Raw genomic sequence first — 24,326 nt, 5'->3', positions numbered from 1 at the left:
AAAACTTTTAAAAAACCTGTCTTAACTCTCTCTTGTCAATAAGTCTACCCCCAAATCGGGCGGCGCCTGTGGCTCAGTGAGTAGGGTGCCGGCCCCATATGCCAAGGGTGGCGGGTTCAAACCCAGCCCCGGCCAAACTGCAACAACAACAACAACAAAAAATAGCCAGGTGTTGTGGCAGGCGCCTGTAGTCCCATCTGCTTGGGAGGCTGAGGCAAGAGCATCGCGTAAGCCCAAGAGTTAGAGGTTGCTGTGAGCCCTGTGACCTCATGGCACTCTACCCCAGGGCGGTACAGTGAGACTCTGTCTCTTACAAAAAAATAAATAAATAAATAAAAAAGTCTACCCCCAAATCAAAAATTCACCTTACTGACTCAGCACCTATAGCTCAGTGGCTGGGGTGCCAGCCACATCCACCTGAGCTGGCAGGTTCAAATCCAGCCTGGGCCTGCCAACCAACAATGACAACCGCAACCAAAAAATGGCAGGGCTTTGTGGGGAGTGCCTATAGTCCCAGCTGCTTGGGAGGCTGAGGCAAGAGAATCACGTAGGGCCCAGGAGTTTGATGTTGCTGTGGGCTATGACACCAGGGAACTCTACCCAGGGAGACATGATGAGACTCTGGACATGATGAAACTCTGGCTCAACAACAACAACAACAATAAAATCACCTTACTTCCTACAAAAGCCCTATAATCACAATTTCCATTTCAGCTTCAGTGAATGAATCAAGGTTCCTTGATCAAGTTCCACTTTTGCAGAAGTTTTCTCCCAAACACTGTTCATTACACCTTTATGTATCCTTTAGTTCTAAGGTGAAAGCCAACCTTTCCAGTAAACCTTCCGAGTTTCTCAAATCTTAATGAGAATCTTTTATTCCGTGCTACTACAATGCCCTCTATTTCCCCCACCTCAGTACTCATCAACAAAGTAGAACCCAATTATCTTGATCGTCTTTGTTGCCCCAGCATCTGCCATGTAGTAGTAGGGCAAGAAATGTTCGTTGATCAATTTAAAGGAGATATTAAATCATGTTCACTTCGTAAAAATCAGAAAACATAAATAATAAGCTCTAATAATTATTCATTTTACAGACTAGGACACCAAGGTAGAAAGAGTAAAATTAAGTTGTCCAAGGTTCCAAAACTGGTAAATCACAACAGAAAATGCAACCTGCTTCTGAGAGCTATTTGCACTTGTACCACACCGCCTCCATTTACATTTCTGGTCCGACCTGACAGAGCTCTGACTGGACCAACTAAAACGTTCAGAGTAAAGAATTTCTAGGAAGATATTTGACTTGCCCCTTTTCTCCATAATCTGTAAGGAAACGGACTCCCGCGACAGATCTACTTAATACGGATTTGACATTTTCGTAGGAAAAAAGACCCCACCGGTAAGTTGTCGAGCCTGACACCCTGTTCCAGAAGCTAAATTATAAAGGTGAAGGCGAAAATTACGCGCCTAAAGACCAACTGTAACCCCTTTCATTACATTTCTTCTCTCAACTTTTCAGTACTCCCCGCTTCCCGGTTCGTTCAACCAGTGCAAATCCCAGAGCTCCTTCCCGCCTCGGACCCGAACCAGTCTCACTGCATGATCTCCTCGCTGACATCCAGGCCGAAAGTTTTCCGCAACTCCTGCGTGCACCAGTGAACCAGCTGATCCCCGGACACCACCCCAGCCACCGCCATCTTCCCCAGCCGGAACCAGCTGGGCTATAAAAGCCCCACGTCCTGCACGGGACTAGTTCCCTTCGCAACACCGACCTCCCTCACGCGGGTTCCGCCAGCCAGCTCCGCCTCGCGCGGTCGCACCGCCTCCAGTGTAGATCCCGCCCACCTGTGCCGCCTCCTACGCCTTTCCGCTTTACAATAGTACCCCGGCGCCGCTCGATGTCGTTCTACTTCTTGGTTAAATGCAGGACTTGAGGAAGGTTATTGACTATTCTCCTGAAAATACAGTGCAAATAAAAACTACAGTTTAGAGGAGAAAAACCAATACCCGGAAATACGAGGGGTCAGGTTTCTTCCCTCCCCACCTTTCACAGTTTGTTCCAACACTAGCACAGCTTTAGGGTGTGGTGGTTCGCGCCTGTAATCCCAGCTACTCCGGATCATTTGAGCCTGGGTGTTGGAGATTGTAGCGAGCTGTGGCTTATGGCATTGTACTCCTGTCTGGAGTGGCAAAGGAAGAACTGTCTGACATAAACGGCTATGACAACAAAAAAGGATTAAAGAAAAATGGGGGGGCGGGGGCGGGTGTGGTGGCTTACGCCTGTAACCCCAGCACTTGGGAGGCCGAGGCGGGTGGATTGCCTGAGCTCACATGTTGGAGACTAGCCTGAGCCAGAACATGACCCCGTTTCTAGAAATAGCCAAGCGTTGGGCGGCGCCTGTGGCTCAGTGAGTAGGGCGCCGGACCCTATACCGAGGGTGGCGGGTTCGAAACCGGCCCCAGCCAAACTGCAACAAAAAAATAGCCTGGCATTGTGGCTGGCGCCTGTAGTCCCAGCTACTTGGGAGGCTGAGGCAAGAGGATCACTTGAGCCCAAGAGTTTGAGGTTGCAGTGAGCTGTGACGCCACAGCACTCTAAAAAAAAATGTATAAAGTGTGGAGACCAAAAGTGGGACCCCATTTCTACTAAAAATGAAAAAAACTGAGGCAAGAAGATCGCTTGAACCTGAGTTTGAGTTGCTGTGAGCTATGGCGACAGGGTACTCTACCCAGGGCGACAAAGTGAGGCTCTTTCTAAAAAAGAAAAAGGCCAGCTTTTAAATCATTATGGTTTTATGTCAAATAAAACAGCAATAGTAAGCGCTAGCAGTTTGTGCTCTGGTGGTGGTGGCTGTTATATTCCCCTTGTCGAATAATAGATTCACACCTCTAAAACCTCTAGTGTTTCAACAAGGGCTTTTCTGGGAGAACTAAGATCGCCAGTTCAAGGGGGGGGAATCCGGGGAGGGGGAATTTTGTTAAAGTGCTGGTATTTAGCTTTGAAGACTTTCCACGTGAATTCTCAACCCAAAATGACCAGACTTAAGGGTCTTCTGTACTTCTCTAACTCCTTGCGGACAAGGAGCTGGGGAAAATTTAGCCAGACTATTCTGGAAGGCAGAATGCTACCTTTTTATTACTTTTACAAGTTAAAAGTTTTTCTTTCCTATTAGGCTGTTTAAACTGTGATTAAATTGATTCTGTTTCATGTTTTCATGCTAATATTTTCATTGGCATAAATAAAATATAAGTGTACTGATTTATATTCACTTCAGATTGTCTTTGTTGTCATTAATTTGGAAAATGTATGATTTCCCATTTTTTCTTTCTTTCTTTTTTATTTTTTTTGGAGAGACAGAGTCTAACTTTGTCACCCTCGGTAGAGTGCTGTGGCATCACAGCTCACAGCAACCTCCAACTCCTGAGTTCAGGCGATTCTCTTGCCTCAGCCTCCCAAGTAGCTGGGACTACAGGCACCCGCCACAACGCCCGGCTATTTTTTTGTTGCAGTTTGGCCCGGGCCGGGTTTGAACCCATCACCCTCGGCATATGGGGCCAGCGCCCTACCCACGGAGCCACAGGCGCCGCCCATTTTTTTCTTTTTTGTTTGATTTTTATTTGTTTTTCTGGTTTTTTTCCCCCATTTATTATTATTATTCTTTTTTTGTAGGGACAGAGTCTCACTTTATCGCCCTTGGTAGAGTGCCAAGGAGTCACACAGCTTACCGCAACCTCCAACTCCTGGGCTCAGGCGATTCTCTTGCCTCAGCCTCTTGAGTAGCTGGGACTACAAGCGCCCGCCACAACGCCCAGCTATTTTTTTGTTGCAATTTGACCAGGGCGGGGTTTGAACCCCCCTCCCTCAGTATATGGGGCTGGCGCCCTACCCACTGAGCCACAGATGCCACCCTTTCCCCCCATTAAAAAAAAAAAAATATATATATATATATATACATATATCCTGTCTATATTCATTATTGGGTACAAGTTTTATCTCCTCATAAAAATCTGCTATATTTAATAATAATCAGATTGTATGCAAATAATTTATCTGTCATCTATTTATTCAGTCCTTGTTTTAGGGTTCTCCAGAGAGACAGAACCAATAGGATAGACAGATAGATTAGTGGACTTAAGGGGGAATTGGCTCTTGAGATTAGGGAAGCTGAGAAGTCTTACCACAGGTCATCTGTAAGATGGAAACTCTGGGATGCTCAAGCGAGGCTCCATCCAAATCTGAAAGTCTTGGAATCAGGGAAGCTTTGGTGTAACTGTCAGGCTCAAGGCCTTAAAGCCTGGAATTCTGATCTACAATAGCAGGAGGAAGAGAGTCCACCTTCAGAGAGGAAACTTTTTTCTCTTCTTTTCTGGATCCAGGTTGCCAACAGATGGGATAGTGCTGTGCTTATACTGACACTGGATCTGCCCCATTCTACTGATAATTTGCCAATCTCTTCTGGACAATCTCTTACAGACATACCCAGGAGTAATGCTTTACCAGTTCTCTAGGGATTCCTTAATAAAGGACACCTAACGTTAACAAAATAGTCCCTATAATTAACATATTAACTTCTTGAACATGGAATATGGCTTAAGTCTTTCTGTACAGTTGAACTTGGTTCATCATACAAATTATGATGAAATGAGTACGTGCTCAAGAATAATATAGGCCTGTACTTTACAAACTAGAGATCATAGGAATTAACATATGCTGCAGGAAAAAACAACATCTGTTTTTGTTTTTGTTTTTGTAGAGACAGAGTTTCACTTTTTGCCCTCGGTAGAGTGCCGTGGCATCACACAGCTCACAGTAACCTCCAACTCCTGGGCTTAGTCGATTCTCCTGCCTCAGCCTCCCGAGCAGCTGGGACTACAGGCGCCCACCACAACGCCCGGCTATTTTTTTGTTGCAGTTTGGCTGGGGCTGGGTTTGAATCCGCCACTCTCAGAATATGGGGCCGGCGCCCTGCTCACTGAGCCACAGGCGCCGCCCTTTTTTTTTTTTTTTTTTTTTGAGACAGAGTCTTACTATGTTGCCCTTGGTAGAGTGCTGTCGCATCACAGCTCATAGCAACCTCCAACTCATGCGCTTATGCGATTCTCCTGCCTTAGCCTCCCAAACGGCCGTAATGCCGTTTACAATCATTATTTATTTATTTACTTGAGACAAAGTCTCACTTTGTCACCCTCGGTAGAGTGCTATGGAGCCATAGCTCACAGCAACCTCTAACTCCTGGACTCAAGTGATCCTCTTGCCTCAGCCTGCCAAATAGCTGGGACTACAGGTGCCGGCTACAGTGCTCAGCTATTTTTAGAGACAGGGTCTTCCTCTGGCTCAGGCTGGTCTTAAACCTATGAGCTGAGTGGCCTCCCAGAGTGCTAGCATTATAGACTGCAACTGACCACAATCATTATCATTTATTAAATTACATTTCAAAGGCTGGGCCCAGTGGCTCACGCTTATAATCCCATACTTTGGGAGTATGAGGCAGGAGAATTACTTGAGGTCAGGAGTTCAAGACCACTTAAAAAAAAGCAAGACCCTGTCTCTACAAAAATAGAAAAATTAGTTGAGTATGAGTGCACTCTAGCCAGAGCAACACAGTAAGACTCTGTCTCCAAAAATAAAGTAAAATAAGGAGGGTGCCTGTAGTGCAGTGGTTATGGCGTCTGCCACATACACTGAGGCTGGCGGGTTCGAACCTGGCCCAGGCCAGCTAAACAACAATGACAACTGCAACAAAAAATAGCCGGGCATTGTGGTGGGTGCCTTTAGTCCCAGCTACTTGGGAGGCTTACTGGTAAGAAAATCGCTTAAGCCCAAGAGTTAAGAGGTTTCTGTAAGCTGTGATGCCACAGCACTCTACTGAGGGCAACATAGTGAGATTCTGTCTCAAAAAAAAAAGTAAAATAAAATAACAAATTATATATTTCTGGCTTGGCACCCTAGCTCAGTGGTTAGGGTGCCAGCCAAATACACCAGGGCTAGTGGGTTCAAACGCAGTCCCAGCCTGCTAAACAAAGCAAAACAAGAAAATAACCGGGCATTGTGGTGGGCGCCTGTAGTCCCAGCTACTTGGGAAGCGGAGGCAAGAGAATGGCTTGAGCCCAAGAGTTTGAGGTTACTGTGAGCTGTGATGCCATGGCAGTCTATGGAGGGTGACAAAGTGAGACTCTGTCTCAAAAAAAAAAATTATGTATTTTTGCTTGAACAACGCAAACACACCCATTTAACGTGACTTAAAGATATTTTTTGCCATAAATTTAGGTAGAAATTTCACCCATACACATCGCAATGTCTGTTAATGCCTTGAGCCTTAGAAATTTTCAGATTCACATTACACAACTCTCTGTTTCATTAAATTATCAAGGAGGGGCCATGCCTGTGGCTCAAAGGGGTAGGGTACTGGCCCCATATGCCAGAGGTGGTGGGTTCAAACCCAGCCTTGGCCAAAAGCTGCAAATAAATAAATAAATAAATAAATTGTCAAGGAGAAGCACTTCGGCAAAGCAAACTTTTTTTTTCTTTTTAGACAGTCTCACTATATTGCCCTGGGTAGAGTGCCATGGCGTCATAGCTCACAACAACCTCAAAGTCTTGGACTTAAGTGATTCTCTTGCCTCAGCCTCCCAAGTAGCTAGCTAGGACTACAGGGACCTGCCACAATGCCTGGCTATTTTTTGGTTGTAGTTGTCATTGTTGTTTGGCATCCCTGGGCTGGATGGAACCTGCCACCTCCGGGTTATGTGGCTAGAGCCCTAGCTGCTGAGCTACAGGCGCCGAGTCAGCAAACATTTTTTTTTTAAACATTTCATTTAAGAATTTTTACTAGATCACTCATCATATTGAATTAGAGGGGAATAAAGGATTTTTACCAGGCATAACTCCTTTTTTCCTAACTTGTATCCTTCATTTTGATCACTGGCATTGAAAAGACAAACATACAGGCTTGGCATCTGTGGCTCAAGCGGCTAAGGTGCCAGCCACATACACCTGAGATGGTGGGTTCGAATCCGGCCTGGGCCCGCCAAACAACAAATGATGGCTGCAACCAAAACACAGCCATGCTTTGTGGCAGGCACCTGTAGTCCCAGCTACTTGGAAGGTGGAGGCAGGAGAATCACTTGAGCCCAGGAGTAGCTGTGAGCTGTGATGCCACAGCACTCTACCCAGGGTGACAGCTTGAGGCTCTGTCTCAAAAAAAAAAAAGAAGAAAAAGAAAAGAAAAGACGAAAACAAACACATTACAACTATAGTAATATGTAGACGGCTCCTGTATGAAAATGTGTATTTGCAATTTTTGCTAGCAATTTACTTGGCAGGTGGATTAAAAGAAGACTTCAAGATTCTACTTCAGGAATTGAAGACGTGAGTTCATATTAAGTAATTTGGATCTATGTAGAAGCTATGTTAACTGAAAAGGAAATATTGACATTTAAAAACCACTGTGGATACCGTAGCTCACAGCTGCAATCCCAGTACTTTGGGAGGCCAAGGTGGTAAGATTGCTTAAGACCAGGGGTTGGAGACCAGCACTGTCTCTACAAAAATAACTGCCCACCCTCCCCCAAAAACACCCAGATTAGCTCAGGTGGTGGTGTACATATGTAGTCCCAGGTACTTGGGAGGCTGAGGCAATAAGATCAATTAATGAAGACCCTTTCTTTAGAAAAAAAGAGAGATAGAGAACTACTGTACATAGAGACCCAGCATGAGAACAAAGAGCAAAGGAATACCCTGGGGCTTCTTGACTTTTTCCAGTTGATTTGGCTGTAATCTTAAACTCTAGGTTTAGATAATACTAGGGGTAATTGCCAATGCATTTCCTACTATTATTATGTTAATTTAACCTGTTGTCTAGATCCTTTAATAATATAGCAAAGTGTGTGTAGCTGTTCAGTTATTTAAAGTATTAAGTAAAAAAAAAAAAAAATAACGGGCAGCGCCTGTGGCTCAAAGGGCTAGGGCTCTGGTCCCATATGCCAGAGGTGGTGGGTTCAAACCCAGCCCTGGCCAAAAACCACAAAAAAAAAAAAAAAAAAAAAGTAATAAAAATAAATAAAGTATTAAGTAGCCTATTTTTTTTTTTTGTAGAGACAGAGTCTCACTTTACGGCCCTCGGGTAGAGTGCCGTGGCGTCACACAGCTCACAGCAACCTCCAACTCCTGGGCTTAAGCGATTCCCCTGCCTCAGCCTCCCGAGCAGCTGGGACTACAGGCGCCTGCCACAACGCCCGGCTATTTTTTTGTTGCAGTTTGGCCGGGGCCGGGTTTGAACCCGCCACCCTCGGTATATGGGGCCGGTGCCCTACTCACTGAGCCACAGGCGCCGCCCTCACTGAGCCTATTTTTATAACGGTTAAGCGTAACTCTTTACAGATAATCAATACTGTCTTTACACTTCCAGGGCTGCCTTTCAGGAGAGCGTTTAGCAAAATACATCCTAAAAGCATTGAAACGCCTTGTAAATAAGTTGGATTACCCTCCTTTCCCCCATTCCATAGAATTGTTCCAGTACGGATGCTGTACAAGTTCAAAGCCTGAGGTATTAAAGGAAAAGTGCTCAAGTTCATTTTATTTTGATTCGCATCAGAAAGTTCGGTTAATTTCAGGTTTCACTTCAAGAAGTCAATCTTTATGGATGTAACCCTAAAGATACTTTTGAAGAGTTGTAATTTGGTATGTTTTCCGGGTTTTCTTTTCTAAGTCGACCTATTTCTCTAATTCAGAGTCTTAGTTCCTACGCACGGTTACCCGTGGAAAGCGTCCTGGCACTGCCCAGCTGGGGCGGGTACGAATCGCATGAGTCTGCGGGTTGATGGACGGATCTGTGCTACCTCAGGCCTTGCGGCTGTCAGCTCTGGACACAGGGGATTGGTTCGAGTGGGAACGGCGCGGAACCAATGGGAGCGGCGGCACGGGAGAGCCCGTGGAGCGCGCGGGAAAAAGGACAATATAAACTGTGGCGGGAGTTCAGTTTTCAAGTCCTTGTCCAGTGAATCGCTCTCGGCTAAGAACGGTTGGTTATTCTCGGCTTCTCCCTTTTGAACATGGTGCGGACTAAAGCAGACAGCGTCCCAGGCACCTACAGAAAAGGTGAGGCGATTGAGTGAGGGAGTGGAGGTCAGGGGTTTCTTCCTGGCAGACTGTCCACGAGTAGGAGATGCCCGGGGTTCCCCTGGGCCCTGTGAGCCCAGCTGCGCCTGGACAGGAAGCAGCCGCCCGGCCCTTTACCTTCTGGAGGAAGCGGCGAGGGCAGGGGAAGGTTATCCTGTTCTGAAACCGATGGGCTTGGGACTAGACTCTGTGCTCGAAACTTCCCTCCTCTAAACGCCCTCCTTTGCCTCTCCGCAGTGGTGGCTTCTCGAGCTCCCAGGAAGGTGCTTGGTTCCTCCACTTCTGCCACTAATTCTGCGTCGCCTTCGTCAAGGAAAGGTAAGAAAAGCCCCTGCAAGTTTCTGGAATAAGAGACACCTTCCTATAGATAAGGCCTGGCATCTGGAGCCTCTAACCTGCCATGAAATTTATTTTTCTTGAGATTTTCATGCCCTAACTCCTTCCTTGCCCGTGATATAACGAGGGAGACCTTAGCCTTTTGGCGGGCTGGGGAAGAGGTGGGGTCTTAAGAAAGAGAAATCAAGTCTTGGTGTTATGATTAGACACAGACACAGTTTATTTTTAAATGTAGGGTTTTTTTTCGGGTTAGTGTTTTTTTTTTTCTTACTATCGACAGTTGGCTTTTTCTTGTTGGACACTATGTAAGAGCATTCTGACTAGATCAAGAATTAGGACGGGGCCAGGTGCAGTGGCTCAGGCTTATAATCCTAGCACTCTGGAAGGTGGAGGCAGGTAGATTACTTGAGCTCATGAGTTCAAGACCAGCCTGAGCAAGAGTGAGACCCATGTCTTTACTAAAAATAGAAAAAACTAACTGGGTGTAATGGCAGGTGCCTATAATAGTCCCAGTTACTTAGGAGGTGAAAGCAAGAGGATTGCTTGAGCCCAAGAGTTTAAGGTTGCCGTGAGCCAAGATAATGCTAGGGCACTCTACCCAAGGCTATTGAGCGAGGCTCTGTATCAGAAAGAACGAAATAAACAGAAATAGGATGATGGCAGACAGTGCTAATCACACTGTCTTCTAAACGGTGTAAACGTTTTCCTGTTTTTGTTATTGCATGTTTTTTTCTTTCTGTTTTCATTTCTTACTCTTTTTTAACACCTGGAATTTATGTTGATTTTTATTTATTTATTTATTTTTGAGACAGAGTCTCAGCCTTTTTCGCCCTGGGTAGAGTGCTGGAGTGTCCTAGCTCACAGCAACCTCAAACTCTTGGGCTCAAGCAGGACCTCTTGCCTCAGCCTCCCAAGTAGCTGGGACTACAGGCACTTATCACAACACCCGGCTAATTTTTCTATTTTTTATAGAGATGGGATTCCACTTTGCTCAAGCTGGTCTCTAACTCCTGAGTTCAAGCAATCAACTCTCCTAACCTCCCAGAGTGCTAGGATTATAGGCGTGAAGCACCCAGCCCCCAGCTAGTTTTTCTTTTCTCCTTCTCTTCTTTTTTTTTTTTTTTTGAGACAGAGTCTCCTTTTGTCACCCTTGCTAGAGTGCTATAGAGTCATAACTCACAGCAACCTCAAACTTCTGGGCTCAAGTGATTCTCTTGCCTCAGCCTCCTGAGTACCTGGAACTATAGGCACCCACTACAATGCCTGGCTACTTTTAGAGATAGGGGTCTCACTCTTTTTCAGGCTGGGCTTGAACCTGTGAGCTCAGGGAATCCACTCGCCTCGCCTCAGCCTCCCAGAACACTAGGATTACAGGTGAGAGCTAATGCGTGTGGCTTTTTTTTTGGAAACAGAGTCTCACTGTGTTACCCTGGGTAGAGTGCCAAGCGTCACACCTCACAGCAACCTCCAACTCTTGGGCTTAAGCCATTCTCTTGCCTCCGCCTCCCAAGTAACTGGGACTATACGTGGGACTATCAGTGCCTGCCACAATGTTCGGCTATTTTTGTTGTTGTTGTTGCAGTGGTCATTGTTTTTTTTCTGGCCCAGGCCAGTTTCGAATGTGCCAGCCCCAGTGCACCCTACCCACTGAGCTACAGGCACTGCCCTTATTTTCTTTTTCTTTTATTAAATTTTTTATACAATAACTAAGTAAATGCTATGAAGGCTACATTGAACAGTTTGATGAGAATATTTCAGATTGTATATGAAACCAGCGCATTGTACTCCTTGTTGCACTAATGTACATAGCTATGATTTAACAATAAAGAAAAATTTTTTTAGACAGAGTCTCACTTTGTCACTCTGGATAGAGTGATATGGCATCATAGCTCACATCAACCTCAAATTCTTGGGCTCAGGTGATCCTCTGGCCTCAGCCTCTCAGGTAACTGGGCCTATAGGTACCCGCCACAATGCCCAACTATTTTTAGAGACAGGATGTCGATCTGGCTCAGACCGGTCTTGAACTCCTCAGCTCAGGTGATTCACCTGCCTTAGCCTCTCAGAGCGCTGGGATAACAGGTGTAAGCCTCCATGCCAGGCCCCAGATCTCTATTTTTAATCCCAATAATCAGTGTATAAAACTGGTAATATGGGCTCAGTGCCTGTAGCACAGTGGTTATGGTACCAGCCACATACACCAAAGCTGGCGGTTTGAACCTGGGCCGGGCCAGGTAATCAACAATGACAACTGCAACAAAAAATAGCTGGTTGTGGCTAGCACCTGTAGTCCCAGCTACTTGGGACCCTGAGGCAAGAGAATTGCTTAAGCCCAAGAGTTTGAGGTTGCTGTGAGCTGTAACTTCACGGCACTCTATGGAGGGGGATATAGTGAGACTCGGTCTCAAAAAAAAATGATGATCCTTTGATTAATTTTTTCTAAGAAAACTTATGGGAGTGCTTTCACTACTAGAAAATATGTAGCAGTAACAAATTCAAACCCAGATCCACTGATTTAGTTGTGACCATTAGCAAGTTATGAAACCCAAGTTTAAATTTCTTCATGTTTAAAATAGGGCTATTACCAGGTTTTCTTTTTTTTTTTTGTAGAGACAGAGTTTCACTTTATTGCCCTCGGTAGAGTGCCGTGGTGTCACACAGCTCATAGCAACCTCCAACTCCTGGGCTTAGGCGATTCTCCTGCCTCAGCCTCCCGAGTAGCTGGGACTACAGGCGCCCGCCACAATGCCCGGCTATTTTTTTGTTGCAGTTTGGCCAGGGCTGGGTTTGAACCCGCCACCCTCAGTATATGGGGCCGGCGCCCTGCTCACTGAGCCATAGCCGCCCCCCTCGTTTTTCTTTTTTTGGCCGGGGCTGGGTTTGAACCCACGACCTCTGGCATATGGGACCGGCGCCCTACTCCTTGAGTCACAGGTGCTGCCGTTTACCAGGTTTTCTTTTTTTTTTCCTTTTAATTTATTTATAGTTTATCACTCATATTCATAGCTCAGGAACACAGGTCAGAGACAAAGGTCTATGTAAATCAGCCCAAAGAAATTCTTTATATTCCAAAATCACTTTACACTCGGAAAGATACCCGCCTTCCTCATCTCCTCAAAATCTTTCATAGAATCATAATTTCTGTAGAAATCTACATATGCCTTCTTTCTTGGTTCAGCCATAGCAAACTTATAGAAAGCTGCAACCCCCAGGGGTACAACAAATGCTCCAACAATATGAATTTACAGGCACCTGGCCAAGAGGCCACGCATCTGAGGTTTGGCCAAAGCACTGGAAACCATGATAGTTACTGTTCTTGATGGATATGCCAACCTCCCAGCTACCAGGTTTTCTTTGTTGTTTGTTTCTTTGAGACAGAGTCTCACTATGGCGCCCCCAGTAGAGTGTTGTGCCATCACAGCAATCTCAAACTCTTGGGCTTAAGCAATTCTCTTGCCTGCCACAACACTGGGCTATTTTTTGGTTGTAGTTGTCGTTGTTTGGCAGGCCCGGGCTGGGTTCACACTGTCAGCTCTGGTGTATGTGTCTGCAGGTCTAGCTGCTGAGCTATAGGCGCTGAGCCAGGATCACTATTTTTTAAAGGCTATTTGTACCTCATGAAAAGTAACGGTGGCTTACGCCTGTAATCCTAGGTAGATTGCTTGAGCTCATTAGTTTGAGACCAGCCTGAGCAATAAAGCGAGACCCCCAACTCTATTAAAAATAGAAAAACGAAAAAAAAAAATAAAAATCGAAAAACGAGGCAAGAGGATTGCTTGAGCTCAAGAATTGGAGGTCACAAATATGTCAAATGGTATATAAAACCAGCGTATGGTGCCCCATGATCTCATTAATGTACACAGCTATGATTTAATAAAAAAAAAAAAAGAGTTGGAGGTCAGAGGTCGCTGTGAGCTATGATGTCACAGTACTCTACCCAGGGCAGCAGCTTGAGTCTCAAAAAAAAAAAAGTGCAAAAGAATATAACTTTAGACAGTTTATACGAAAACAACTTTTGTAAACTTTCTTTAATAGCTATAGTTTTAGGCTGGGGCGGTGGCTCAAGCCTGTAATCCTAGCTCTCTGGGAGGCTGAGGCTGGTGGATTGCTTAAGCTCAGGAGTCAAAGACCAGCCTGAGCAAGAGTGAGACCCTGTCTCTACTAAAAAGAGAAAATAACTAGCTGGGCCTGGTGGTACACACCTGTAGTCCCAGCTCCTTGGGAGGCTGAGGCAAAAGAATCACTTGAGCCCAAGCGATTGAGGTTGCTGTGAGCTATGATGACTCTAAGGGACTCTACCCAAAGTGACAGAGTAAGAGTCTGTCTCAAAAAACAAAAAAAAAACCCTAGCGTTTTAGCTTAAAACTAAAGTTATATGTAGTATCTGAATAATTTGCTATTGCCGGTCTTCTGTTCATTATTTCATATAGAGGCAAGAATTGTTCTTCAATTTCTCTTTTATATTACTTTTTTAAAATAGTCAGTAATTAGGTTTCCCTTATGAACTGAAAAGGAGGTAAGTGCTTTGAGAAGTAAGAACTTTTATATTACCTTTTTTTTCCCCCCAGTCTGGGTCTTGCTCTGTCACAGAGTACAGTGGCATAAACATAGCTCACTGCAACCTCAAACTCTTGGGCTCAAGTGACCCTCTGCCTCAGCCTTCCAAGTCGGTGGGAATATAGCCCCTCACCATTATGCCTTGGTCATTTTTCTTTCTTTCTTCCTTTTTTGATTTTGTAGAAATGAGGCCTTACTCTTGCTAAAGCTGATCTTAACCTTCTGGGCTTCGGGTTCCCAAAGTACAACTAGCCTACATTGCCTCTTACGTGTGTTTTAACTAAATGACCTTATTAAGTAAAATTTTGGCAGTTTTTACTACTTGGGGCTATCTCATGTTAGGAAAAACTGTCAAACTTTAGTATGACAGCACATATTAAGCTATTTAAATAGCTTTATTTGGAGACAAAATATGAAAGATATTTTCTGATTATAAAGGTCTGTTATTGCTGTTTTTCTAGAAAAACTATCAAACTGAAGTTTATTGATGGACTACAGCTTTATATTCAGACATTTTTTTTTTTTTTTTTAGCCAGAGTCTCACTCTATCACCCTGGGTAGAGTGCTATGGCGTCATTAGCTTACAGCAACCTCAAACTCTTGGGTTCAAGCAATTCTCTTGCCTCAGCCTCCTGAGTAGCTGGGACTACAAGGGGCTGCCATAACATCTGGCTATTTTTAAAGGTGGAGTGTTGCTCTTGCCTCAGGCTGGTCCTGAACTCCTGAACTCAGGCAATCTACCCATGTTGGCCTCCCAGAGTACAAAGATTATAGGCGTGAGCCACATCCACATCGTCCAGCCTTTGATACATTTTCTAATTCTTTAAGATGTCTTAAAGCAGTGGTTCTCAACCTTCCTAATGCCACAATGTATTTTCATTGTATTAAAACGGGTCACGACCCACAGGTAATACCTTTGAGAATTTGATGTTTGAATTAAGTTGTTTAAGGAATGGTGATTGTATTCTTAGTTTCATCTGCTTATGTTTATAGCTGAAAATAAGTACGCAGGCGGGAATCCAGTTTGTGTGCGTCCAACTCCCAAGTGGCAAAAAGGAATTGGAGAATTCTTCAGGCTGTCCTCTAAAGATTCTGGAAAAGAGAATCGGATTCCTGAAGAGGCAGGAAGCAGTGGTTTAGGAAAAGCAAAGAGAAAGTAAGTTTTTATATGCTGGAATAAAAAGAAGATTTTGTCTTCTTGAAAATAAAGTACAAATAGGATAGTGAATAACTTTATAATTTATCTATCACAATTGATAACAAAATACAAGCTGAAACGTTTTACAATTTGTACTAATTTCTTCTTATAAGTCACCCAGATTTCAAGTATTATTAGTAAAAGGTATTATTTTCACTCATTTCCATTCACTAAAAGAGGATCAGTTCCAATTCATATAAAACTAAGTGCTATGCTATTAACTCTGAACTTACTGTGTTAATTATTTAATTTTTTCTTTTGACACAGAGTCTCATTATGTCGCCCTCAGTAGAGTGCCGTAGTGTCACAGCTCATAGCAACCTCAAACTCTTGGACTCAAGCAATTCTCTTTCCTCAGCCTCCCAAGTAGCTGGGACTACAGGTGTCTGCCACAGTGCCCGGCTATTTTTTTTGTTGTTGTTGCATTGTTGCTTAGCAGGCCCTGTCTGGGTTTGAACCTGCTAGCCCTGGTGCATGTGGCCAGCACAGTAACTACTGAGCTATGGACACTGAGCCTATTCTTAAATTTTTTCTTTTTAGAGACAGAGTTTCACTCTATTGCCCTCGATAGAGTGCTGTGGTGTCACAGCTGGCAGCAACCTCCAACTCCTTGGTTTAGGTGATTCTCTTGCCTCAGCCTCCCGAGTAGCTGGGACTACAAGTGCCCGCTACAACGCCTGGCTATTTTTTTGTTGCAGGTTGGCTGGGGCTGGGTTCGAACCCTCCACCTTTGGTATATGGGACCGGCGCCCTACTCACTGAGCCACAGGTGCCGCCCCTGTTCTTTAATTTTTTATTGTCCTTTTTCTTTTCTTTTTTTTTTGCAGTTTTTTTGCAGTTTTTTTTGCTGGGGCTGGGTTTGAACCTGCCACCTCTGGCATATGGGGCCGGTGCCCTACTCCGTTGAGCCACAGGCGCCGCCCTATTGTCCTTTTTCTTTAGTCTTTTCTTAAAAGGCAATTTCCATGTTCATTTATCTAGCCTGAATTCAATTAATCCTGTCGCTCAAAAACCTTCTAGTTCAGCTGCCATAAGAAATATATAACACATAGAGAAAAGATGGAAAATACAGAAAGTCCCATTAACTAAAAACCAAGGCTAACAACATGGTGTGTTTTCTTTACAGTGTCTCTATAAATATATAAGAATACTTAATAACAAAACGAAGTTGGGATAAAACTATACACAAAGAGTTCAGTGGGCAAACTTTGTCAAAAGCAAATTAAATTATGCTTTTAAAGCTTTTAATGTCGAGAACATGCTCATAATAAATGTTAAGCAACAATTCTAAATACAAAAGTATAATCTTTATAGTATAAAACACATCTGCTGAGCAGTGGTTCATGCCTGAAATCCTAACACTTTGGGAGGCCAAGGCAGGAGTTATTGCTTGAGGCCAAAAGTTTGAGACCAGCCTGAGCAAGAGTGAGACTCCATCTCTATAAAAAAATGGAAAAATTAGCCAGGTGTGCTGTTGTGCACCTATAGTCCCCATTACTTGGGAAGCTGAGGCAGGAGTATCACTTGAGCTCAGGAGTTTGAGGTTGCAGTGACGTATGATGACTTCACTGCCCTCTAGCCCAGGTGAAGTGAGACTGTATCTCAAAAAACAACAACCCCCCCCAACATGTATGTGTACCATATGAAAATATACTAAATATCAATAATGCTTATCTGTGTGTATCTGGGTAAAAACCTCTTCTTATACTCTGCTACCAACTTTTAACAAAAAACATTTAATCACTTTTAAGAATTAGGAAAAAAATAATGCTGCTTGGGGAAAAAAAGATTTAAGACATGCTTTTTTATAGATTTTTAAGTAATGAGGTCCAGGTTCTCTAAACAACTTCTAAATGTTTTACTTGAAAAATGAAGTATTTGACTGGATGTGTGAGAGGAGAGGGTAGTGCCATGTCACTGCCATTGTGATGCTCTTTGAATATAAGGTACTGCTTGCTGTCTTCCCCTCATCAGCCAGAAGCCCAAGAGTCTCCAGCACACCAAGCATCAAGCTGGATCCTCGCCACATTGATCCACATGGGTAAGGGCATGGTAGCCAGGCTCAGTCTGGGGCTGCTACTTGTGGTGCTGGTGCTACCCATGCAAGTTTATTCATTGGTACCTTTAACCAGCACGCCAGAACCTACAACTATAAGTTCTGAGACTACAAAACCCTCCAACAGTGCTCTACAGGCTACAGCCAGTCTCCTCGTGGTCTTCCTGGCCCTTCTACATTTCTACCATTAAGAGACTAAGGCCAAGAAAAAGCTACAGTTCTTTAACTCTATCCAAACGGTATCTAGAAGTCTAGTGTGGCAAGGAAAAAACCCAGGTCTTCATCAAGTCTACTGATTCCATTCCTTATTCTGGTAACACAGAAAATCTTGCAAGTCCCAAATTAGACTGGTTTAAAGAGCATCTGAAGGATCTGACTAGATGACAAATGCCAATATTAAACCTGCTGGAGCGTCATGTGCAAAATTAAGAAAAAAGACAACATGGAAAATCAGTTAATGATTTCATTAAATGTGGCTTAAAAATAATAATTTCACCTTGATCTAGAGATAAAGGATGAGCTGCGGGATGGAGATTCAGTTTTCCTTTTGGTTCATTAAATCCAGAAGGCTGTAAAATGATTAGGTAATATAAAAAGCTTCCTTGATTCTATTTATATGTACATTGGAAGGAATTTATAAGTGTTACTATAAATGCTCTGTGTATTGTTTCAGCAGTTCTAATTTAATGCTGATATACTATAGTTTTACATTGTTAAACTTTGACTCTTAGGCACTTCTGCCTCTGGGGCTTTGGATTTGACATTGCATTTGACTTTCTAAGTAGTAATTGACATGTGACAGGGCATTGATGGATTGGAAATCTACTCCAAATCCAAGAATGAGTGATACTTGCATATATACTTAAAAGTAAAGTGATAGGCTTTTCCATCACACATTCCTATTCAAGAGGAGTGCCAGATTCATTTAGCTACCATATATGAGTCAACTAGAAGTGCATTAATTTAAAATTATCTTAAAGCAACACCTTTTATCTCAGCGTGTGTTGAACAAATTTTACAACTTAAAAATTGATGTTTTGGGGCCAGGCTCAGTGGCTCATGTCTGTAATCCCAGCACTTAGGAGGCTGAGGCAGATGGATTGCCTGAGCTCACAGGTTCGAGACCAGCCTGAGCCAGAGTGAGACCCCGTCTCTACAAAAAAATAGGTGGGCGTTATGGCTGGCACCTATAGTCCCAGCTACTCAGGAGGCTGAGGCAAGTGAATCGCTTGAGCCCAGGAGTTTGAGCTATGACGCCATGGTACTCTATTAACAGCAACAAAGTAAGACTCTTATCTCAAAAAAAAAAACAAAACAGGCTCCATGCCTGTAGCTCAAGCAGCTAAGGCGCTGGCCACATAGACCAGAGGTGGCAGGTTCAAATCCAGCCCAGGCCTGCCAAACAACAATGATAGCTACAACCAAAAAAATGGCCGAGCATTGTGGCGGGCGCCTGTAGTCCTAGCTACTTGGGAGGCTGAGGCAAGGGAAGCACTTGAGCCCAGGAATTTGAGGTTGCTGTGAGTTGTGATGCCACGGTACTCTACCAGGGTGACAAAGTGAGACTCTGTGTCAAAAAAAAAAAAAAAGAATGGCTTGGAGCCCACAGCACATTGGTTATGGTGCCAGCCATATACACCAAGTGAGGCTGGCGGGTTTGAACCCGGCCTGGGCCAGCTAAACAACAATAAAATAACAAAAAATTGCCGGGCATTGTCGTGGGCACCTGTAGTCCCAGCTACTTGGGAGGCTGAGGCAAGAGAATCGCTTAAGCCCAAGAGTTTGAGGTGGTTGTGAGCTGTGACACCACAGCATTCTACCAAGGGTGAAATAGTGAGGCTCTGTCTCAAAAAGAAAAGAAAAATATAATGAAGACCTCTCTGTAATCTAATAGTAAGTAAAGATTTTCATTGGAAAATCTTTTTTTTTTTTTTTTTAAGTTGATGAATCTATTTTTTTTTTTTTTTTTGTAGAGACAGAGTCTCACTTTATCACCCTCGGTAGAGTGCCATGGCATCACACAGCTCACAGCAACCTCCAACTCCTGGGCTGAAGCAATTCTCTTGCCTCAGCCTCCCGAGTAGCTGGGACTACAGGTGCCCGCCACAATACCCAGCTATTTTTTGGTTTGCAGTTCAGCCGGGGCGGCGTTTTGAACCTGCCACCCTTGGTATATGGGGCTGGCGCCTTACAGACTGAGCCACAGGCGCCACCCAATCAATGAAAATCTTATCCCAAGTGTGATTACTTTCATTTTAGATTTTTTTCTTCACTACCTAGGTCTTGACTATTCAGGCCTACTGGATCTAATTTGGAAACTAAAGATTTTAGAGTAGATCTCACAAATCTTCATGAATTTTAGAAAAAATGTGATTTATGATTAAATTTCTAATTGATTTTTTTCTCTTTAAGAAGTGTAATGAGGGCAGGATGCGGTGGCTCACTCCTGTAATCACAGCACTGTGGGAGGCCAAGGTGGGCAGATCACCCAAGCTCATGAGTTCAAGACCAGCTTGAGCTTGAGGGAGTCCCCATCTCTAAAAATAGCCAGGCATTGTGGGTGACTTATCATCCCAGCTACTCCAGAGGCTGAGGCAAGAGAATTGCTTGAGCCCAAGAGTTTGAGGTTGCTATGACACCATAGCACTCTGTGGAGGGTGACAAAGCGAGGCTCTGTCTCAAAAAAAAAAAAAAAGGGCTAGGTGCCTATAGCTCAGTGGCTAGATCGCTGGCCACATGCGCTGCGACTGGTGGGTTCAAACCTGATCACTGCCTGCCAAACAGCGACAAGTACAAAAAAAAAACATTAGCCGGGTGTTTTGGTGGGCACCTCTAGTCCCAGCTACTTGGGAGGCTGAGGCAAGAAAATCACTTAAGCCAAAGAGTTAGAGGTTGCTGTGAGCTGTGACGCCATGACACTCTACTGAGGGTAGAGTGAGACTCTGTCTCAAAAAAAAAAAAAAAATAAATAAAGTAGAAGTGTAGGCTGGGCGTGGTGGCTCATGCCTATAATCCTGGCACTATGAGGCCAAGGTGGCTGGACAGCTTGAGCTCGTGGATTCGAGGCCAGCCTGAGCAAAAAAAGTGAGACCCTGTCTCTACTTAAAATAGAAAAACTGAGGCAAGAGGATTGCTTGAGCCCAAGAATTGGAGGTTGTTGTGAGCTATGACGCCATGGCACTCTACCCAGGGCGACAGCTTGAGACTCCATCTCAAAAAAAAAAAAAAAAGTGTAATGAATACAAAATGGCTTTGGGATAGTGTAAATTATTTTTCAAAAGCTACAACTACCGTATACTAAAACAATTTTGGGGTTTTTCTTATTAGGTAATAGTTTTTTTTTTTGGAGACAGTCTTATTGTGTCCCTCTCAGTAGAGTGCTAGGGCATTGTAGCTCACAGCAACCTCAAACTGTTAGGTGTAAGCAATCCTCTTGTCTCAGCCTCCCAAGTAGCTGGGACTACAGGTACTGGACACAATGCCTGGCTATTTTTAAAGACAGGTCTTGGCTCTGGCTCAGGCTGGTCTCCAACTCCCGAGGTTAAGCAATCTACCCACATCAGCCTCCCAGAATGCTACGATTATAGGCATGAGCCACCACGCCCTGCCAGGTAAGACATTCTTTTTTCTTTTTTTTTTTTTTTTGAGACAGAGCCACAAGCCTGTCGCCCTGGGTAGAGTGCTGTGACATCACAGCTCACAGCAACCTCCAACTCCTGGGCTTAAGAGATTCTCTTGCCTCAGCCTCCCAAGTAGCTGGGACTACAGGCACCTGTCACAACACCCGGCTATTTTTTGGTTGTAGTTGTCATTGTTGGTTGGCAGACCCAGGCTGGATTTGAACCCTCCAGCTTTGGTGTATGTGGCTAGCGCCTTAGCTGCTTGAGCTACAGGTGCCAAGTCCAGGTAATACATTCTTATGGTTCAAAAGGGTATACAGTGAAATACAACAACTTGCTATGCTTTCTCTGCTGAAGTGAATTGGTTTGTTTGCTTAGCTCTTATTGAAGGACTAAACTATTATCAATCCATTTAACATGTTGAAAGAAGATAGTATAGAGCCTCCCTTTTTAATAAAAATGCCAACAGGTCTAGGTGGGTGGATCACCTGAGTTCGAGAGCAACCTGAGCTAGCGAGAGACCCCCATCTCTAAAAACAGCCAGACATTATGGCAGGTGCCTATAGTCTAGTACTTGGGAGGCTCAGGCCAGAGAATAACTTGAGCCCAAGAATTAGAGGTTGCTGTGAGCCATGATGCCATATCACTTTACCCAGGGTGACAGCTCAAGAGTCTTATCTCAAAAAAAAAAAAAAAGCCAACATGTTGAAAAAGAGAAACTCTCATTCTTCAAATTACTAGGCCAGGTGAATTGTTAAAAATTTTCTTGCACTGGCGGCACCTTTGGCTCAAAGGAGTAGGGTGCTGGCCCCATATACTGGAGGTGGCATGTTCAAACCTGACCCCGGCCAAAAACTGCAAATTAAAAAAAAATTTTTTTCTTGTACTAGTACTTGAAATTTGTAGGTATTTCTCAATTAATAGAACTTAATTTTCTCCAATTTCTAGTCACTGTACTGTTATTTAATGTTCCCGATTTATATAGGTTTGTAACTTTCTGTGGATTTTTAAAAAAACAGTTCATAAAAAAAAACAGTTCATACTTTACTAACTATTAAAGTTATCAATTCTTTCCACAGAGCATGTCCTTTGCAACCTGATCACACAGATGAAGAAAAAGAATAGAACTCCTCTTTACTCTGGCCTTCTACAATGTAAATTTACATAAATGTGTTTGTTCCAATTAGCTTTGTTGATAAGCATTTAATTTAAAAAATGCGGCTTAAATTTAGCTGTTCAAAAAGTCTTTATGAATTTGGAGAATTTGTAATATTAATTATGGTTACTTAGCTTAGTATCCAATATAATGCAGTATTTGGTTTCTTTTACCAAATTAAGCTTATTCTTCTTGCTAAAATCAAATCATTATGTTATGTTCTAATTATAGATTTTCTGTATTTAAGATTTGTTTAGTTTTTTTACTGCTGCCATTTTTATTGGCATTTGATTATTGGAATGGTGCCATATTTTTATTCTTTTTATTTGCTTTAAAAAGCAGAATTAGATTTTGCACATAAAAAAATTCAGTATTAAATAAACTTAAACTCTACCCTTTTTTAGAAAAGTGGCCCAAGATCCAATGTTGAAAAAACTGGGTGGATATCTTTTCTTTAGAAACATTTGACGATAATTGGGTCTTAAGGGTTTAAACCAGTGCTTTTCAACCTTTTTTATCTCACGGCACACTTGAACCTATAGTTAAACTTCCATGGCACACTTAAATCATGTTGATCAAAAAAAAAGAGCAAAGAAAAGAATATACTTACTATGTTTTGAACATCTTTCAAAAATAATTTAATTAATGATCTATAAAACATTTTTGCGGCACGCCTAAGATCTCTCCTGGCACACCAGTTGAAAATCACTGGTTTAAACAGTTAATAATACAAACTTTTATGACAGTAATATAAAGATAAAATATTTGCATAAAATCAGAAAGGAAGATTCCACAGACTATTAAAAAAGAATTTTCCTAGAATGTGCATGTTTTTCAAAATCATAAAAATCTTGTCCTCTGTGCTTATACTTTTAAAATTGGAAATCAATAAAACATGAAAGGCAAATCATGCCATCAACCTAGAGCTATATCTAAAGTCCTCAAAGCTACCATTACATCTTCCAAGATAACCAGCAGTCTGATTAATGAAGTGGGTATAATTATTACTTGGTAACTAATCTTCTTGCTTCTTACTGACACTTTTTTGCTGAAAGCTCAATTGTCAAAAATTAGCCATGTTTTAACCAGCATGTTTTTCTGCAATTTGTTTGTAATAAATGAATACTTATTTTTACAATATACTATCTGTATGCTTCCTAAGATTGTGTTCTACCGGATAATTCTACCTTATTCCTTCCAAACCCACATTAGTGCATTGACCTGATTCATCAACTTTTGGAACTTTTTGAGTACTGATGACTGTATTTTATATTACTTTACTTTTTTATTTAGACAGAGTTCATTCTGTTGCCCTGGCTATCGTCTAGTATCTGATCTCCTGGGCTCAAGTTGTCCTCCTGCCTCAACCGTTTGAATAGCCAGGACGATAGGTTGTGTACCACCCTGTCTAACTAATTTCTATTTTCAGTAGAGACAGGGTCTCTGTCTCAGGCTGGTCTCAAACTTGTGACCTCCTGTCTTAGCCTCCCAGAGTACTAGGATTATAGGCATGAGCCACCATGCTTGGCCTGGCTTTGTTTTTTTTTTTTTTTTTTTCGTAGAGACAGAGTCTCACTTTATGGCCCTCGGTAGAGTGCCATGGCATCACGCAGCTCACAGCAACCTCCAACTCCTGGGCTTAAGCGATTCTCTTGCCTCAGCCTCCCGAGTAGCTGGGACTACAGGCGCCCGCCACAATGCCCAGCTATTTTTTGGTTGCAGTTCAGCCGGGGCCGGGTTTGAACCCGCCACCCTCGGTATATGGGGCCTGTGCCTTACCAACTGAGCCACAGGCGCCACCCCAACCTGGCTTTGTTTTTAACAGAATGTTGCCGATTGGGAGCAATAAAAAAAAATTTTTTTTAGAGTGCTGTACCATCCCAGCTCACAGCAACCTCCAACTCTTGGATTTAGGCCATTCTCTTGCCTCAGCCTCCTGAGTAGCTGGGACTACGGGTGCCCAGAGGTGCCTGCCACAATACCCAGCTATTTTTTTCTTGCAGTTTGGCCGGAGCTGGCCTCAAGTCCACCACCCGGGCCAGTGTCCTACCCACTAAGCCACAGGCACCGCCCACAATTTTATTTTTTGAGACAGGGTCTCACTATGTTGTTCTCGGTAGATTGCTGTGACATCACAGCTCACAGCAACCTCAAACTCTTGGGCTTAAGCAATTCTCTTGCCTTAGCCTCCCAAGTAGCTGAGACTACAGGCACCTGCCAAAGTATCTGGCTATTTTTTTGTTGCAGTTGTTTAACTGGCCCGGGCCGGGTTCGAACCCACCAGCCTC

The 24,326-nt window shown here is 43.4% G+C and overlaps 2 protein-coding genes across 10 annotated transcripts in view; one reads left to right on the top strand and one right to left on the bottom strand.

Moving 5' to 3' along the window:
• TRIP4 (thyroid hormone receptor interactor 4) overlaps positions 1-1,752 on the bottom strand; it is a 96,467-nt gene extending 94,715 nt beyond the window's left edge. Inside the window, exon 1 of one of the 5 annotated variants that reach the window (XM_053593210.1) lies at positions 1,594-1,752. In XM_053593210.1, the coding sequence (XP_053449185.1) occupies positions 1,594-1,694 (101 nt within the window). In that variant the 5' untranslated portion in view covers positions 1,695-1,752. Of the gene's footprint in view, positions 1-1,494 lie in introns of all 5 variants that reach the window. The other 4 variants (XM_053593212.1, XM_053593213.1, XM_053593214.1 and 1 more) reach the window with 4 other exon arrangements.
• Positions 1,753-8,929: 7,177 nt separating this feature from the next.
• On the top strand, positions 8,930-22,415 carry PCLAF (PCNA clamp associated factor). Of its 5 annotated transcripts, none has more exons than XM_053595051.1 (6): positions 9,005-9,094; positions 9,353-9,433; positions 15,002-15,164; positions 17,153-17,247; positions 17,769-17,846; positions 21,962-22,090. In XM_053595051.1, the coding sequence occupies exons 1-5, from the start codon at positions 9,049-9,051 to the stop codon at positions 17,819-17,821; spliced, it is 438 nt and encodes a 145-aa protein (XP_053451026.1). In that variant the 5' UTR covers positions 9,005-9,048; the 3' UTR covers positions 17,822-17,846; positions 21,962-22,090. The 5 variants fall into 5 exon arrangements, 4 of the variants coding, with proteins under 4 accessions (XP_053451028.1, XP_053451025.1, XP_053451026.1 ...); XR_008380750.1 differs by having other exon boundaries at positions 9,008-9,094; positions 17,181-17,247; positions 21,962-21,994; XM_053595050.1 differs by lacking the exon at positions 17,769-17,846 and having other exon boundaries at positions 8,954-9,094; positions 21,962-22,415.
• Positions 22,416-24,326: the final 1,911 nt, after the last annotated feature.

This window comes from Nycticebus coucang, chromosome 6, assembly GCF_027406575.1.
Source record: "Nycticebus coucang isolate mNycCou1 chromosome 6, mNycCou1.pri, whole genome shotgun sequence".
NCBI lineage: Eukaryota > Metazoa > Chordata > Mammalia > Primates > Lorisidae > Nycticebus > Nycticebus coucang.
This window is presented reverse-complemented; position numbering and strand designations above follow the sequence as displayed.

Excerpts from the sequence above, each read along its gene's own strand:
- PCLAF (XM_053595050.1), top strand. The coding sequence starts at position 9,049 with ATGGTGCGGACTAAAGCAGACAGCGTCCCAGGCACCTACAGAAAAG. Across the intron at positions 9,095-9,352 it reads CCCAGGCACCTACAGAAAAG|TGGTGGCTTCTCGAGCTCCC; the intron begins GTGAGGCGATTG and ends GCCTCTCCGCAG. Across the intron at positions 15,165-17,152 it reads TTAGGAAAAGCAAAGAGAAA|GTACTGCTTGCTGTCTTCCC; the intron begins GTAAGTTTTTAT and ends TTTGAATATAAG.